Below are 19324 nucleotides of genomic sequence, written 5' to 3' on the forward strand. Positions count from 1 at the left end.
TAGCAAAGAGAAGATGAATCAAGCTTCTCAACAACCAAACCTATGAGATCCATAAAGAATTGAGCATACATTTACGTCGAAGACTTGAAGACTTTAAAGGAATTAAATATTAGATGCAAAGGATTTCTTACACCAGAGGAGAAAAAGTGCTTCCAAGAGATACTATCAAAACATGATAAGGCCTTTGATGAAATTAGATGTGTGGATCCTAATGTTGTTACTCCAATGGTTATTTCAATGTGCCTCATGTGCCTTGGAACTTGAGACCTATTCTTGTCCCTAAGGTTCAATTACAAAAGTTGAATGAGTTGTTAGATGAAAAGATTAGGATGGGTATTTTGGAGCTCTCTTGTGCTCCATATTCAAACAGGTGATTCATAGTGTCAAAGAAGAATGGAGCTTTGAGGTTAATATAGAATATGTAACCGGTGAACAAAGTGACTATCAAGAATGTTAATACATGTCTAATTGTAGACGAGTTTGCAAAAACTTTTATAGAAAGGGTGATTTATTCTATGAGAGATCTCTACTCTAGATATAATCAATTTTAATTGAATGTGGATAGCAAAGATATAATAACTATGAGGACACCTTTGGGTTTAGGAAAGATGGGTACCTTACCTTAAGGAGTAACCAACTTGGTTGCACATATGATGAATGGGATGAACAAAGTCATTCGTAACCTCATACCACAGCTATCCCTTTTCTTGATGATGTACCTATAAAGGAACCGAATAAGGGATTAAGGATGAGACAATGGATTCAAGGGGATGTCACAAGTTTTTTGCAAATCATATTTCTAATTATGAGATCTTATCCAAGTTAGAAGAGGTAAATATCCGTGTGATACATATCGAAGAATCTACAAGTTCAAAAGGGAACGAATGTCATATCACTACACAAATAATGTGAAAAACCCTAGAGTGCATCATCATCATCTGGCTTTCTATTTAATCTAAAGAGTCAATGTCATATTAATCATTAGTGTTAGTGTCTATATTATGAATGGCTCAAAATTATAAGAATGTATAAACAAATTTGGCTTATTTTTAATATTTTAGATATTAATCTAGAGAGTCGACCATATTAGTTATTAGTGTTAGTGTCCATAGTATAGATGGTTCAAACTTACAATATTTTTTGACAATGTTAATATGTTTTTAATATGTTAGATATTATTTATTATAAATATCCTAAAAAGATGTAAAATACTTATAAAAGAAGGTGTCATACATAAAGCAAGTTGCTTTTCAACCAATTATGAAGATCCCAATTAAAAAAAGAGCTTATTTCGCATGGCACACAATTACAGCTGGAAGACAGCACAACACTCCAAACGTAGAGAGGAAAGAAGCAATTTGAAAATGTTCTTAGCAAGCATCCTGGGGCTTTACTCCCCTTTCGATGCCAATGAAACCATTAAATTTGTCACATTAGCAACAATGTAAAAGATAGTGTTTGATACAAGATTTTGGCTATAACAAGGTGAAACGAGATACAATGAAAAAAGCCATTGTAAATAGGTTTTCTAGATCAATGATTAGTTTTGGGACACTTTGGGCCTCTAATCCCTCGCATATATGTTGATTCATCTCTCATTGATCTCTACTCTATTTAATCTCTATCATCATATGTACTTTCGTACAAGAATTTGCATAATCTCTTACTACTGTTAATCCTCGCTTAAGAATCTCTCATCACATACATCAATCTATCCCTAACTACTCTTATTCATTTTCAAAACCAAAGACCTAATATCTTCCCAACATGCGCACAAATTATTTTGTCAACGAGATATCAAAGTCTACAAACTCATGTAATAGGACAATATAGCTTGAAAAACAAGGCTCGGACTAGTTAGCTTCCACATCATGGCAAATGCAAGCTTGGGTTACTTGTGAGTTTCTACATGATGGCAGATGCAAGTGGCTTTTATGATATCACTCGATAAAATAAAGCTTGACATTACTAATTATCTAGATAGTACCAAATAATGATTCAAAAGTATCATCAGGATTTACAATTATCAACAGATAGTAATTATATATCAACTTCATATGAAAATCCCTTCACAAGTAGTTATGATAGCCATAAACTTTTCTGGATTGTACACACGAGTCAGTCTTGTTAAACAGCGCATTAAAAAATACATGGAAACTGAATAATCAAGCTTGACACATTCATGCAAGAGATCAAAATTTAATTCTAGGCATAACTTATTCTACAACTCTGCAAACCATCACAGTAAGCACAAGATAGTTTGCAGTGTGTCCTGGACCCATCCAGATAAGTTTCACCCATAAATCACCCGAGGCAATGTTGTTGAAAACTCCAACCAAGATTCAAGCCATTTGCATTGTTTACTGTGAATTACAGTAGTTTTGCTACATAAAAATTGAAACTTGCTTGAATATCAGTTATCAACAATCAAGTTCCAAGTGTGAGATTTTTCCAATCTTGTAATATCCATTTCTCTAGCAAATCGGATATTAAAGTGACATTCAAGAAACAGAGATACATCAGTACCAGATTAATACTCAGGTTTGGAACATTCAAAGTGCATAATAGGTTGACCTTCCAAGTATTAGATTTGTGTTAATGTGACAGTGAGGAATAAAATTCTTTTTTAACTGCACCAAGAACTTCTTAGTACCAATGATTTGTTAATGAGACTTTTGACTGAGCCACAAAAGATCAAATTGACTCACGGGTCAATCACACTTAATCTCTTTTTATGAATTGGCCATACACATCACTCAAGTAGTGATAGGGTGATGCATATACACCTTCTAACTATATACGCAAAACAGAGTAACAACAAGGCTAGCTGTTTTATTTTTAATTGAAATAAAGCTCAGAAGCAAGATCTGGCATTGTGCTCGAGGGGTGCAAATGTGAGGATGTTAAGTCCATTTTTCCCAATAGTAAATTCTCAACACCATAACAACCTGAAAGGCTGCACAGTAGGCCATTTGCTTCCACAATTTAAAAGGAATGGAACAATAGAGCAGTTTATTCAGAGTCATATGTTGCATGATTCAGCTTTTTCACCCAGACATATTGTAAAGGGCAGGTGCACATCAGGCACACAGATCATCAACATTATCAATCAAAGCTGGTCCAACCTCCTCAGGACACAATGCCTGGCCCAAACAAAATAAGTAGCTCAACATGCTATTATTATCACTATAAGAAACGAGTTTTGAGATCAAGTTCAACAGCTACACTTCAATGACAACCCTAAAGTGCATTGTTGCCAGCTCCATGCAACTTCAGAAGGGATGAGTCCCAGCTTTAGGATCGGTCAAGTGTCGACCAATAGTCCCTCCAAGAACATCAATGAATGATCAAGCTGCTTGATAGGGTCTCCAATCTTCAAAGTATGATGCTAGAATGGGGTATTGTGTTGGTGTACAGAGCTTATAACACTGCGGCTTATAATACCAGTCGCCTCAATGTATCGATCCACGCACCTGGAAATACAACTACTTTCACTGTTGCTCAAGCTACTGCTGGGTTTAGTTACACATTTTGCAAAGCATTTGTCCCGCACAGTCTGTGAAATTGGCAGGCACAAATGACAGCTCCAGTCAGAGTCTTACAGAAGGCAAATAACGGTGGTCAGTTCCTGACAAACAAGACCTGAAAACTCAACAGGAAGAAAATACGAAAATGGGAACAATATATGTAATGCATAGAGAGATACAATGATGTATCCTTGCAAAGGGAGATACGATACTGTGTCCTCACATAAAATGATTCCTACATTTCTGTAAGACCAGAGCAATATATTGCCTCTGATTGCAATGAGTGAATACATTATTGTATCCTTACATAAAAAGACCCTTGCAACTCTACAAGAGTGACTCGTATATAACGGAAAGCACGTACAACCAAAGCACTACACACTTGCACCAGAAACAAATCTAAAGCTGGGTGTACAGAGAATGGGAATGAGATAAAATGAGTGATAACAAGCTATGCTTGTAACAGGAGGAAAAGTTCTTTCATAGAAGTTCACAAATATCTCACAGGAAAGCAGTGAAAAAAAAGGACAAACGAATCAAAATGTGCAATTCTCAAATGGTGTCAGAGACATATGCCTCTCTCTCTCTCTCTCTCTCTCTCTCTCTCTCTCTCTCTCTCTCTCTCTCTCTCTCTCTCTCTCAAAAGAAGGAGGAAGCTTACACTGAAAAACTCCTCTGCAAAGGCCAATGCAAGCTGCTTCTGCATCTGCAGCTTGACCTCTTCGCTGGAAAAGCTCTGAGAGGAGGAATCCGATGAGGAGCCGAACGAATCCATAACTTCTTCTTGCGCTTGTCTGCCTTATCTGTCGATCGAGTAACAAAACCCTAAACCCTGCATTACTCTATCGACCTTAATGTGATTTTTTGCTTCTCCCGCCCCCGACTCAATATAGAGTCGAAAGTTAACTTGAGGTTATATTGGTTGATGTTTAATTGCCATGGAAATAGTCATTTAACAAGTCGGTTTAATGGGCTTGCGAAAAAAGAGAAGTGGTCAAAGATTTAAAAACATGCACGCATTGACATGCGATGTACGTCAAATTACAGGAGTGCCATCCAATGTTCATTTTTACAAGTACCCTAGGTTTCTTCATGTGAAAAGCTGGTTAGCAAGTGCCTTTCTTATGGAAGACTTTGCCTTTCGAGAGTCGCCTATTCTAAATTTTGCCTTTCTAGCTAAAAGAATACTATTTTACAAACTCCGGGTTAATCAATGTATAATTTCTTTGAACTGTTTTCTTGCCTTGTCGTGTTCATTATTCTTTACAAAACTATAATACCAACAATGATACGATAAAATTTTCTACACTTAGTATACTACTCAACCAATGATTTTAAGCATAACAAAATAAAATTGTAAATAATATCATGAGAATAAAGTGTAATGCTAGGAGGAAGGCTAGAGTTCAATTAAGCAAGATAGTTCAAAAGGAAACAAGATAGTTCTATAATAATCCATGGTCACATATCAAAATAGCAACACAATCAAAGCATACCATTACTCATGCTTTCATAACTCTGTTCCTACCACATTGACACTACGGTGAGCTCTTAATCCATCCCACGTGGCATAGATGGCATCCCAATCAATATCCCAAGGGTCTTTAGCACCATTCTATGAAAGAAACATGAGCTGATTCAAGGTCTCCAATGACATCCTATTGCGATCATTGGACTTGATATGATTCATTTTAGAGAATCCTCTCTCACAATCAACTGTGCTTGCAACAATAAGTAAGCATGAACACCATAACTTTTTCATCTCTCCAAAGGCTTGATCAAACTCAACATCATGCCCACATAATTGCCATGCACCATGCATATTTGACCTGGACATGTCCTCTTTAACTTCACCATAAAGTCTCCATACTCAAGCTTGCATGCATCAACATCAACAAGGGTCCCAAACTTTTCTAATAAGGCATTTATCCAAATTGCACCCATTGTGAAGCATCCACGGACATCATGTGGGTAATCCTTAGGGCTAAATATCTTTGCAACCTCAAATAGCTTTAAATCGGCAAACCTCACATAAAGTGTAGATATAACTTTCTGTACAAATTGCTTGCCAATTTCAATGCAACTCTCCCAAGTTGTCAATTGGATACATTTATCCTTAGGTCCCAACTGATTATTATGAAGAGTATACATTTCCATAGCTCCAGCATTGTTGACTGGAAAATGCATGTACCCATCTTTAACTTGCTAATAAAACTTTGTGAGATATTGTGTCCCATGACCAAAGTCTCCCAATAAGAAGCATGCCTCTAGAATATCTATAGTGACCATAAGCTTTGTTCCTATTGAAGTTATGTCTACTTGTTCAACTTGGAACTTTTTATTCATAAGGTTTAAGTAGTGTAGCACATCAACTAACAGATGTAGGAAGAATTCAACCTTGAATGAGGTGAACAACATATACAACTCTGCATTTTCCCTCATCCATATACGCAATAGAGCTGGCATCAATGTAACAAGCCTTTTCACTACTTGTCCTCTTGAGAGCCAACAAATCTCATGCACCTTCAAGAGCTCATGAACTGGTAGCTCAAATTCAATGGCTAAATCTTTCAATTCTCCATGTCTTTTGTAAGAACTATTGAACCATTTGTAAGACTTTCGAGCAGCCATTTCTACTATCTCAAAGATAGCCAATGTAGACAAAGCATCCTTAGCTACCAATGCATCTCTATGTGCTATACAATGAACTCCAACTAGGTGTGGTACCTCTCGTCCAAATCGGTTGACTAATCCATTTTGCCCAAGCATCACACTACATCCATTAGTGGAAAATCCTACAAGCTTAGATTTTGATAAACCAAAGCTGAGTAAAAACTCTGAGAGCCCATCATACGATCCCTTTGCTATTCCATTATGTGTTTTCAATAATGAAACAAATCTATTACGTACATATCCATTGCCCTTATCACATAAATATGTGATACATACGATCATGTGGTGATCGTTAGAAACATCCGTGCTCTCATCCACCATCAGTGAGTACAAGGGACTTTCACAAATCTCTGCCTTTGCTTTCTCATACAAGTGTTTGTAGCACGCCTCCAAAAACATATGAGCAGAAGATGAAGAAATATAGGATGCATAACTTGCTTGACTAGGTACATATGGTGCCCCAAAAAATACTAATTCCTCAACATTCTTTTGAAAGTCTGAAAGAGGCTTATCCCTGATTGCAATGAAATACGTCACTTGAAGCAATACTCTGATCCATGCAACCCTTTTGTCTACCTCTGCTTGATCCATATTGTGCAAATGTGTATCAAGAGGTAAAGTTGATCTGTGCTCTTTCTCTACCCATAAGAACTTTGCTTTGTTGTGTTCTTTGGACTTTTCGTGCATCTCCAATGATGGTCGTTGGAGAACTGTGCTACCAATATTAGCAAAAACATTGCTCATCTTAAAGTGTGTACACATCTTGCAACTGATTCTTTGTTTGCTATCTGCATCATGTGTAGCATAGCTCCAAGGAAAGTATACCTTCCAATGTTCCTGATACACACACTGACCCTTTGCTTTTTTTGACAATGAACCTTCATAGTCTAAAACTGCATCCACATGTGCCTCATATTGTTCTCTTACTTCATGTATGCTTTGTAGTACATTCATATTTTGTTCCATATGAATGTTATCTTCCTCCTCTTCTAACCTTACATTGAGGTCCACACTCACATTCCTTATAGGATGTGTGTATGCGCTAGAGCTTGCATTTGGAACATCATTGTCTCCAACACTATTGGGCATATTCTCTATTGATTTTCTCTTTCGCAAAAAAGCCATTGAGAGACTTAATTGTTGAGAATCCTTTTTAGGGCACCCAATTCTTGTCGAGAAGGCCATACCTTCAAATGCAACTGGTCATTATCAATATGGTGCACAAATCGGATGCCGTAAGCCCGCGTAGTGAGCGTCAGAAGGTCCCCAAGGACAAAAGAACTCTACTTTTTGCACACAAATCAATATAGAAAGCTTGAACGACATGAACAAGAGACCAATTGGGTGCAATCTCCCCCCATGCCTTGTGTGAGCACTCCACAAAGCATGTATTTCATATATTAATCATCTTCAAGCTTAAATAATAGCCTAAATTACAAAATAGAGCACGCTTTAGCTTTTGAGTTTGCTTTTGTGCCAAATAGAATTAAAGCTAATGGGCGCCCAAGAAGTCAGGCGTACCCAAATACAATGTCCAAATACAAATATCTAAATCATGTGCCCATGCGCATACAAAAATAATAAATAAATATCAAACGCCTTGATAAATAAGCGTGACAAAATATAGGCGCCATGCCTAAGGTATGCGCCCATCAAAATATTGACGATAACTTTGAATACACACTATCCTCCAATGCTTTCCACTGCCACCACTGCTATCTCTACACATCAACTGAAGCATTCACAATCGTTAGTAAAATAATATAATTAAACCGACAAAAGTGAATACCTAGCAGTCTTTAGCTACATAAATAAATTGGTTAGAAATCAATCCTAACCTTAATTTATCACGAGTGCGCACTCTAAACTCATAAACGTTTATTAATTTAAATATGTATTTTGCGGAATCACCCGCTATGGAATCACCCATGTACACATAAAATTAACAAAATGCCCGAAAAGGATAGGCATACCCATCGAGTTCTCGCACAAAGAATCCACTTTGTGTATGAGCCTCGATAATAAAAGTTTACGGAATCTACCCCAAAACCTCACGGAATCCATCGTGGCACGGAATCCACCATGAAATATGCCTCCTGGCATCATACCCCCAGGGTGGGATAGCAATTGTCCTCAATTGCTATTAGCTCAATGTGGAGCTAACAGAGTGGGAAAAGCATTTAAGTCTCTAGCGTGCATCCATTGGGCCTCTTCAACAGGATGGTTTTTAAACTTAACTAAATATCTAGAATATCTACGGCCAGTTCTAGTGGTCATAAAGTCAGTATCTATAATAGTTTCATGCTCAAGGATTTCAGTCTCTTCATCTAACAAAGGTGGGTTTTCATAGACATGGTGTACAGGTAATTGGCCTCTAAAGGGTCGTAATAAACTGATATGAAAGGTGTTATGAAATTTTCAATGTTGTGGTAGTTGCAGTTTAAATGCATTGTCATTGATTTTGTGAATGATCTTGAATGGTCCATAGAATCTAGGTGCTAATTTCACAACTGGGTGTTTATCTACACTTTGTAATCTACATTTTTCTATTCGTAACCAAACATAATCATCAACTTTGAAATTCATGGCCTGTCTTTTCTTATTGGCTTGTTTTGTATATGATTGCTGGGCTTTGGCAATCATATCTTTAACTTCATGAAAGATAGTAGCATGCATGTTAGCAATATCATCAACAGTTTGAATTTTGTTTGATAATGATGCAACAGGTGTAGGCAATCTATATCCATAAATAACTTCAAATGGTGCTTTCTTTGTAGTTGTGTGTGGTGTATTATTATATGCAAACTGAAGTAAATGTAGATGTGTATCCCATGTGTATGGTTTTGAAATAGTGTAAGCATGTAAAAGATCTAAAATAGTACTCTTAGTAGCTTCTGTTTGACCATTTGTTTCAGGATGAAATGCAGATGAAAAATCAATCTTTATTTCTAAGTTAGCAAACAAAGTAATCCAAAAATTATGACAAAATCTAGAATCACGATAAGAAATAATAACTTTTGGTAAACCATGATTAGTAAAAACAGTTTTTAAAAACAATTGAGCAGCTTGAGATGCAGTTAAAGTTTTCTTGCATGGAATAAAATATGCTTGTTTGCTAAACTTGTCTACAACAGTCCAAATCATATCATGATTAGCTTTAGTGTTAGGTAAACTAGTAATAAAGTCCATTGAAATTTGTTCCCATGGTTGTGATGGAATAGATAATGGCATTAGTAAACCATATTGTTTACCATGGTGTCTTTTAACTCATTGACAAACTAAACATTCAGAAACAAAGTTAGATACATCAGTGTCCATATGTGGCCAATAAAAATCTTTAGTCAATGTACGCAAAGTAGAAATAATTTCTTTATGACCTTGATATGGAGGACAATGAATTTCATTCAAAACAAATGATCTAAATGGAACTGTCACACATAATCTCTTTTCATAAAACATGAATCCATTATTGTAAGACAGTGAATCAATAGGAATCCAATTATTTGCAACTAATTTATTCCAATCAGCTTGAAAAGTAATATCCTGATGATAAGTATCTTTCATAGGGATAAGTGAATCAAATAATATCACAGAAATATTATGAATTGTCGGTCTTCTACTTAAAGCGTCGGCTACAATATTCTCTTTTCCTGGTTGATATTGTATAAGGGGATGAAAACTTTGAATGAAAGCTGCCCATTTAATATGTCGGTCAGATATTTGGGGTTGACTAAGGAGATGTCTAATGCTTTGTTGGTCAGTTTTAATCATAAATTCAGAACCCATTAAATAATGTTTCCATTGACGTAAGGTTTGTACTACAGCTAACAATTTCTTATTATATGTAGAATATTTAAGTTCAGATAGTTTCAGTTTACAACTAGAATAGGCTATGGGATGATTATCTTGCATAAGGACGGCTCCTATTCCAGATCCACTAGCATCGGTAACTACTAAAAAGAATGGTCTATTGAAGTCACGTAGTTGTAATACAGGAGCATGGGTTAATGCATGTTTCAATAAATCAAAAGATTTTTGTTGATTATCAGACCAGTTATAAATAATACCCTTCTTTAAAAGTTTTGTCAAAGGTAATGCAAGTAATGAGAAATTCCTTACAAACTTTCTGTAGGAACTAGCAAGACCTAGAAAAGAACGTAACTCATGCACATTTTTGGGTATGGGCCAATTTAAAATTGCTTCTATCTTTTTAGGGTCAACCTTAATACCTTCTGATGAAACAATATGTCCTAGATATTCAATTTCTGTTTGAAAGAATTCACTCTTTTTTGGATTAGCATACAATTGATTGTCTTTTAACAACTTGGAAACTAAAGACAGATGTTCATAATGCTCATTCTCATTTTTACTGAATACTAATATATCATCAAAGAATACTATAACACAATGCTGATATTTCAGAAATATGCGATTCATCATTTGACTAAATGTAGCTGGTGCATTGGTTAAACCAAAAGGCATCACTAGAAATTCATAATGTCCAAATTGTGTTCTAAATGCACTTTTGAATATATCAGATTTATCCAATCTTACTTGATGATAACCAGATTTAAGATCTATCTTACTAAATATGGCAGATCCTTGTAATTGCTTTTGCACGTTTAGCCTGAGTATGAGTAAGCAGTGGAAATTTATTAGAAGCGTGCGTACCATGCAATGTGATTTGTTTTCCTTGAAAATAAATTTTAATTGAATGCGTAGAATAATCTATGTCAGGATTATACTGATGATGCCAAGGCATTCCTAAGATAATGTCACTAGACTGTAAAGGTACAACTAGGAAATTCCTTCGTTCAGTATATTCACCAATTTTAATTTCTAAATTATATACCTCTTGTGTTCCATTATATCTCGTTCCTAGGAATGCAGCTTTAATGCGATAATGTGTAGAAACAGTTTGTAATTTCAATTCTTTGACTAACTTTGCAGAAATAAAGTCATGTGTGCTACCATCATCATGTAAAATAATCTTTTCTTTACCATGCACAAAACATTTCATTGTTAAGAAATAATGTGGAGTTGGCATACTTGGCAAAGTATCCGAAGTAGTACCAAGGTCGTCATCATCTTCCGTAAAGTCATGCATTTCCTCACATTCTTCTTCTTCCATTGCGCCAAGATAATTGATATGGACAGGTGGCTTTTTGGTTTGGCAATTGGCTGCTAGGTGTCCAGGTTGATGGCATTTGTAACAAACTATAGGTTTGGCTTTAGATACATTGTTGGAAATGGTAGGAAATTTAGGAATATTGGGATTTGGCTGTGAGGATGGCTTAGAGTTTGGATTGGTATTTGATGGCAAAGCAGGTGGTCATATCCAAGACTTACGGAATGAAGATGGAAGAAAACGACTTTGATTGAATCTTTGAAAATTTGAATTGAATTGTTTGGAACCATAGTTATCATTAGTTTGAAATTGTTGTGGCCACTTGTCTCTTTCGCAAATCTTGTCTTCAATGTCATGAGCCAAGGAAATTGCATCTTCAAGGGTTGTTGGCTTGAACATATTGACTTCAGCATAATAATGCCCAAGTAGGCCAGACATAAACTTGCGTTTGTGAGTTGCTTCAGGTACATCTTCGAGCATGCGTAGTTGCAGTAGGGCATTCCAGAAACGTTCAGTGTATTGGGAAATAGGTTCGCGATCTCTTTGTTGTAGAAGATCCCATTGCTTTATGGCTTTTTCATGGAACTGAGGAGGAAGAAAATTCTGCAAAAACTTCTCTTGGAAACTCTTCCAGGTAGTAGGACAATCAATGCTCTTGCGGACCACATTCCACCATAAAGATGCTCGATCAACTAAATGGTTAGTGACACATTTAATTTTGTCTTTCTCAGCATATGTTTCTTCATGGAAGTAATCATCAAACTGACTGATAAATGCAAGTACAGTCTTTCCATCTTGAGATCCATTGAAAGTACGAAATTTAAAGTTTCTTTTACTTATCTTTGTTTCTTTGCAAATGGATTGGGCTTCAAGTGTTGCATCAATGGTACGTCATATAAGATCTTTGGGTTGTGGTCCATCTTTGTCGGTAGTAGATCATTGTAGATTGGCCAATTGAGCTTGCAAAGCTTGTCGGGCTCTTCGTTCTTCTTCGAGCTGCATCATAATCAAATCCAACTTTTGTTCCATCATTGGTTCGGGAAGATCACCTTCAACCATTAAATCATCCATGTGTTGTTCCATCATCCTGTAAAATCCAAAAGACCTCACATTCTTGAAATTTGATTAGCGGGATGAGCGTAGCTCAAAGGCAGGTATACAAGGCTTATATATTTTGTTTGGCTTTTATGGTCTTTGTCTTTTGTGATTGCGGTATTTGTTGTCTTTGTAGAAGTTGTGTATAATCTTCGTATGACCTTCTACGTTTGCTGAAACTGGTTCAATAAGTCTGCACGTGTGAAGAGAGTCTACTAGAGAGCAATACCGTGATTCTGTGCTTCTGCGTGTGAACAACCTTTATGGGAGTGGTTGGAGATTCAGCTTTGCTATTTTTGCTCTTGTCTTGCTCTCTAGTCACCTTGTCTTTGTTTCCTTGTGGCTTTTTTTAAAAATTTTTATTTTTTTAAAAGAATGAGAGAGGGAGTACAATTGGCAAGGCATATCACACCCATTTAACCACAGGGCGGTCGCAGGCATTGAGATAAGAATGCGCGACTTTGTAGGTATTCTTTAATATTGGCCTTAGCTCTCAGAGAAGTGGTTGACAAGAAAGGGTGATTACACCTTGTGAAGCGGGTGCCACTCATATTTTCTAAGAGTTCTAGACAGAAGGAAGGAAGAAGAGTAGCCCGCATCATTAACCTAGTCATAGCTCTACTATCTATTCCTAGGTTGATATCAAAGAAGAGTGGGGGGAGATGGGCTTTCTCGGTTGTGGTTTTTTGGAGTAGTAGGAATTTGATGAGTCGGAGGTAATTACAAGTGGTCAAAAACGCTAGATCTGGGCAGGAAGAGAAGTCTACAAGGAAACGATTTATAGAAGGAAGTATATCCTCTAACCTAAACACTAAGCATTCCTCAAGCCTCCTAGCATTTACATTATATATTTTTGGGAAGTCGTAATCCCCATGCAAGTCTCTATCATAGTCCACTCCATACCTACGGGGGTATGGCATGTAGATAGGATCATTGCGCTCTTCGGGGAGTGAACTACAAAAGGCAGTCCATGCATCAAAATTGGTGTCCCAAATCCTCCTCCGCCATTTTGGCTGTGCCTTGTAGCCTTGGACGGTTTTGGGAACCAGATTGACCTTATCTTCCCAGTACTCCTGTGGCTCTTGTCGCCACCTAGTCATTATCATGCTCCTCTCTTCTATTCACCTGTTTGCAAGTTCATTAGCCATATTCTTGATCTTGGCTAAGACTCTTAGAGGCAGGGCCCGGTCCAAAGAGCATGGGAAAGCAAATGAAAGCTCAAATGGCCTTTTATGGAACTCTCGCTGACTCGAGATGACCAACTCCTGGGGCTAGTCTATAGGATGTGTATCATTTCTCAGTGGCATGGGCTCTTCAGGAAGTTGTCTTGGAATTGTGCGTGCTCGGCGTTGGGCCTCCTCAGCTAATTCTTGTCTTCTTCTCCTTGTTGCAACTATATGCTCAGGCAGATGGGCATTTGCAGGTCTTGATTGACCTTTGTGACTTGTAGGAATTAGAAGACTTGGAGAACTTAGTGGATTTAGAAGCTTAAGTAATTAAGCTTAAGAATCCAAACTGTCAACGATTTCGTTTTTAGGAGGGGGGCCATTTTTTTCGCCGACGATCGAGGCGTCAAGATGCCGCGTTACGAAATCGAAAAATTGGGGCCCTTAAGCTTTTTAATAAGCTTATTACTAAGCTTACTAAGCTTTTAAAGCTTTGAAGGTTTTAAGCTATGGAGTCTTATTTGCTGTTTGAAGACGACTTGATGTAGGAGATATCTACGTGGTCCTCTGCCTCCACAGGCTGGTCCTTCGCGATCAGAGGATGCAGAAGGGGGTTCTTGACCGCTAGGAACACACTGGTATTGACCATTCGCGACAAAACTGACTGTAGAGCTCGATTGTTCCAGGAGCTCCGCCTTCATGCAAGATGGTAAGCGATTGGAAGCTCTCGATCTCAACTTCGCTCTGATACCACTGGTGCACAGATCGGATGCCGTAAGCACGCGTAGTGAGCATCAGAAGGTCCCCAATAACAAAAGAACTCTACTTTTTGCACACAAATCAATATAGAAAGCTTGCACGACATGAACAAGAGATCAATTGGGTGCAATCTCCCCCCATGCCTTGTGTGAGCACTCCACAAATCATGTATTTCATATATTAATCATCTTCAAGCTCAAATAATAGCCCAAATTACAAAATAGCACACTTTAACTTTTGAGTTTGCTTTTGTGCCAAATAGAATTAAAGCTAATGGGCGCCCAAGAAGTCAGGCGTACCCAAATACAATGTCCAAATACAAATATCTAAATCGTGTGCCCATGCGCATACAAAAATAATAAATAAATATCAAGTGCCTTGATAAATAAGCGCGACAAAATATAGGCACCATGCCTAAGGTATGCGCCCATCAAAATATTGATGATAACTTTGAATACACTCTATCCTCCAATGCTTTCCACTGCCATCGCTGCTATCTCTACACATCAACTGAAGCATTCACAATCGTTAGTAAAATAATACAATTAAACCGACAAAAGTGAATACCTAGCAATCTTCAGCTACATAATAAATTGGTTAGAAATCAATCCTAACCTTAATTTATCACGAGTGCGCACTCTAAACTCATAAACGTTTATTAATTTAAATATGTATTTTGCGGAATCACCTGCTATGGAATCACCCATGTACACATAAAATTAACAAAACGCCCGAAAAGGATAGGCGTCCCCATCGACTTCTCACACAAAGAATCCACTTTGTGTATGAGCCCCGGTAATAAAAGTTTATGGAATCCACCTCAAAACCTCACGGAATCCACCGTGGCACAGAATCCACCGTGAAATATGCCTCCTAGCATCACAATAACAATAAGCTCATAAGTTTCAAATAAAGAAATAAAATTTGAAAGGTCACATCAACTATTTTATGTCATTTATATCTTAGTAAGGTCAAGGTTTCACCCATCCATCTCAAAGAAAAGTGGTTTCATTTCTTAGTCAAATCTATAAAAAGCGACAAACCAAAGAAAAATGAGGATATCCTTGATAGTAAATGTAGAGAAAAAATGATTACATCAACTTTTTTGAAGACATAATGTTGGAGCATACAACTATAAAGTGTATACTATCATTTGACTAAGGGCATCGATTAAAAGATTTCGAGTACTTATGTTTTGGGCATACATGTAAAGATTTGATGATAGTCACTCTAAGAAGTTTTCCTAATATCTCTTCTTATTAAGCATTTTCCATATTGCAAATTGCAATGGCCATACATGTGTGACATGTCACGTGTGCTACTATGTGCATCCCTCTCGAGTCTCAGCTCAGTCTGGACTATGCATCGAGTGCAGAATCCAGATTCTGTCGTCCGGATTCTGGAACCACCTGGAGCCTGGAGGCTGGACTTGCGAGTCACAACTCGCTGCTGGTGGCTGGAGGGTCGAGGGTCGAGGCTGGCAGGCTGCCGCTGGCTACTAGGTTAGTAGTGGCACCGAAAACCCTTGCAACCTGCAAGGTTGCAGGACCCAGGTGCAAGATCATTGGCCAATGGCCAATGGCCCACAGGCCGCCACCCGCTTCAAGCGCCCGCTACCGCTTGAGCTTTCTACCGTCTACGTCGTTGCAGTCTGGACTCTGCCTGGCAATGCCGGCTTCCAACTTCCAAGTGCCTTGGTGCTAGAGGGTCCGAGACTCGAGACTCAGACTGTCACTGTCAAGTATCCAATTTTCCTCATCTCTCGTGAGTCGTACTCACGACTCTTGAGTCTTGAGTCACTGAGTGGCTTTTAGGTTAAAAATTAGGGGTCTTGGGGCTTAGGCTGTGGGCACTGGGTAGTGGGCACTAGGCATCGGGCGGCCAGTCACGAGGCTTTAAAATTTGGCCTTGGTGGATCTTAATAATATTAATTAATTAATTTTAACAATAAAAAACTACCCTTCTAAAGCAAGGTTAGAAAAACCCTGCCTTTCGTGAAGAAGGGCAAATTATTTATCTTGGCCTTCTATGACAAGGCTGTAAAATTTTTTGCCTTCTCTTGAAGGTCAAAATGCTTATAGAAGGGTTCAGTAACCCTAAAAAAAAAACCCTAGTGCCATCGAAAGAGGTGGTTAAAAATTAAAACTATGCACACATTGACATGCGATGTATATTAAATTACAAGAGTCCCCTACAAGATGTATGGTGGAGAGTTGGTCCAATTTTGTTTAGAATTTATAAACACAATGGGCATGCCCTCCCATTGATTTATATCAAAATGTCCAACCTAGTAGTATGGTATCAACCTTTTTTATGCTAGTGCAAATGCTCTTCGTGTTAGAATTGCCTATAATACTAAGAAAAGCACAATATGAACAAATGATAATTTGTAAATTCTCATAAGAAGTTGAAAGCCAAAAGGATCGAGTCATATGGCCTTCTCTCTCTCTCTCTCTCACACACACACACACACACACACACACACACACACACACACACACACACACATTTCACATTGACATATATTTATTTCATGTTATTTTGCTTTAGTTTTATCATGATGAGATGACATTGGATACATATGTATTAGTTCTTGTCTCTTAGGCCACATTTGCATTTTGCAAGCGTTAATCTCTCTCTCTCTCTCTCCGCCTTATCTCTACTCCTACTAACCCACCACACCCCTATCTTAATGTCATCCAAATTCACACTAACCTACTAATCTGGCCCTCCCCCTATTGTGCCACCTTGAGCTTCTGCTATCCATATCACTCAAATTCACAAAATTGAAACTAGAGAAGGAGATAGAACATGAAGCAACCAAGAGCACACACACAATGGAGACTTGAGGACACAGAGAAATAGGGCTAAAATATTATTATTATTATTCTTCTTCTTTTACACAAAAGAACTTAGTCTACAACATGATGAAGGTACTAGAACATATGTACAATTGATCTCTTAAGTGTGAACTTGCTAAGGATAGATGAAGTGGCATAATGGATTGTTGAGAGATCGAGCTCCACTCGCGATATGCCAGGGTGACCGTTGTGCATTTATGTCACCGACTTGTCAGTTGCAGATGCGGTTGGTACACCACCCATGAATAATAGCTAGACGACACCTATCCTTATCTACTCTAGTTCATGGCTCAGTTAGTATGCCACCTTAGTTAGTTGTCTTTGGTTTGAGACCCATATATAGGGTTCTTCTATTTCTTTGTATGAAAGTTCTTTTTGGATTACACAACTAAGAAGAGGAAAACTGTTTTCAGCCTTCACCCTTGTGTGTATTCCCCCATTGTGCAAGCAAGAAAGCTACAAGTGAGACTCCTTCCTTCTCTCTCACAATCTTGACATGGTATCAGAGCCTTGTTCGTGGTAAGGAGCTCAAGAAAGCAAGCCAAGCTCACGGTGTTCTGGTAAGAGGAGCAGTGTTGCTTTCATTTTCTGTTTTGGGAGCAGATCTCTGCAGGTAGCACAGCCGGAAATTGCAAGAGTGCACTGTCTCAGGTTGAGACGCCCTTCGCGGTGAAGCAAGAGGGCAGTATATGCTGCGGGATAGGGCTTTAGCCCTAGGCTACCTTGTTTTTTTTATTTGAGGCCGTTTCGGGGCCTGTTTTGGAGGCGGAAGTTTTCTGCATGCACTCAGAAAGAAACCCTGTTTTATGCTGTGCGACCACTGTTCTACAGGTCGGTGAAAAGTTACCACAGATATTGCATCGTATGCTCATGTGCAGAGACATTGGGAGTTACAGAATCATCCTTGGTTCCTGTATATGCAAAATCGTCACTAGGAAGTGACTGTGTGGTTAAATACCACTTTTGTTAGTTTTGCAGATTTGCCCTTGTGAGGCTGAAGCTGTGTTCTCTGCAGTGACAGAATTTTTTGCAGGATTCTGTAATGGCATCTGATTCTCTTTCACATATTGTAACTGAAAAGCTTGACAAGAACAACTTCCAAGCATGGAAGTTTAGAATGAAGAATTTCCTTATGGGAAAAGGATATTGGGAATTTGTTGCAGGAAATGAAGAAGAACCAGTTCTTCCTGATGTTCCCAATCAACAGTAAATGCAGGCATTCAAAGCATGGTATGAGAGAGCTAGGAAAGTTATGTACTGGCTGTCTATTAGTATTTCAGACTCTATGATTGTGCATATTCAGGATGCAAGTACGCCAAAGGAGGCATGGGATACTTTGTCAAAAATATACAGCACAAATACTCAAGCCAGGAAAATGCAGCTCAAGCAAGAGTTGCATAATGTGCAAAGAGAAAATATGAGCATCAATGACTACCACATGAAGGTGAAGAAGATTGCAGATGCACTTGCTTCCATTGGGTCGCCAGTGGAAGATGATGATTTAGTTTCTGTGACCTTGAATGGTCTAGGAAAGGATTATGCACAGTTTCGGACATCCATTTCAGTTCATGAAAGATTTTCTGATTTTGAGGAGTTGATTGCTCTTCTAATTTCTGAGGAGCAGAGAAATGGTGGTGCATCTTATTCAGGAGGAACTTCAAAAGAAACTGTCTTCTACTCAAATGCTGGAAGAGGTAGAGGCAGAGGTAGAGGAGGCCGATTTGGAGGCCGTGGCAGAAATCAGAATATGCAGCGAACTCAAGAAAACCAGTCCTATGGAGGAGGACATGGTAACTCTAGAGGCAGGGGGAGCCAAAGAGGTCATGGTGGATGGCAAAGAGGCCAAAATGCAAACAGTAATGTTGAATGCTACTACTGTGGCAAAATGGGTCATATGGCTAAAGACTGCTATAAAAAGCAGAATGACATCATGAATGGAAAACTGCAACAAGGGAATTATGCATCTTCTAGTAGACAGGGTGATGATAGAAATGAGCATTTGTTCATGGTGCAGCACATGAACAATTCTGTGACAAGTGCAGAAGAAAGCAACAATGTATGGTATGTTGACTCAGGTGCATCAAACCACATGACAGGTCATGCAGAATGGATGGA

At 38.2% G+C, this 19324-nt stretch overlaps 1 protein-coding gene across 1 annotated transcript; it reads right to left on the reverse strand.

The window, feature by feature from the left end:
• Positions 1 to 2984: 2984 nt before the first annotated feature.
• On the reverse strand, positions 2985 to 4427 carry TIM13 (translocase of the inner mitochondrial membrane 13). The gene is made up of 2 exons (XM_087698157.1): positions 4189 to 4427; positions 2985 to 3556 (listed from the first exon to the last, which is right to left on the reverse strand). Exons 1-2 carry the CDS (start codon positions 4300 to 4302, stop codon positions 3389 to 3391), a joined length of 282 nt encoding a protein of 93 aa, XP_087554283.1. The 5' UTR covers positions 4303 to 4427; the 3' UTR covers positions 2985 to 3388.
• Positions 4428 to 19324: the final 14897 nt, after the last annotated feature.

Source organism: Lygodium microphyllum, chromosome 18, assembly GCF_053477565.2.
Source record: "Lygodium microphyllum isolate KBCC chromosome 18, Lygodium_microphyllum_v1.1.10, whole genome shotgun sequence".
Lineage (NCBI taxonomy): Eukaryota > Viridiplantae > Streptophyta > Polypodiopsida > Schizaeales > Lygodiaceae > Lygodium > Lygodium microphyllum.

Excerpts from the sequence above, each read along its gene's own strand:
- TIM13 (XM_087698157.1), bottom strand. The coding sequence starts at position 4,302 with ATGGATTCGTTCGGCTCCTCATCGGATTCCTCCTCTCAGAGCTTTTCC. Across the intron at positions 3,557-4,188 it reads TTGCAGAGGAGTTTTTCAGT|ACTGTGCGGGACAAATGCTT; the intron begins GTAAGCTTCCTC and ends CCAATTTCACAG.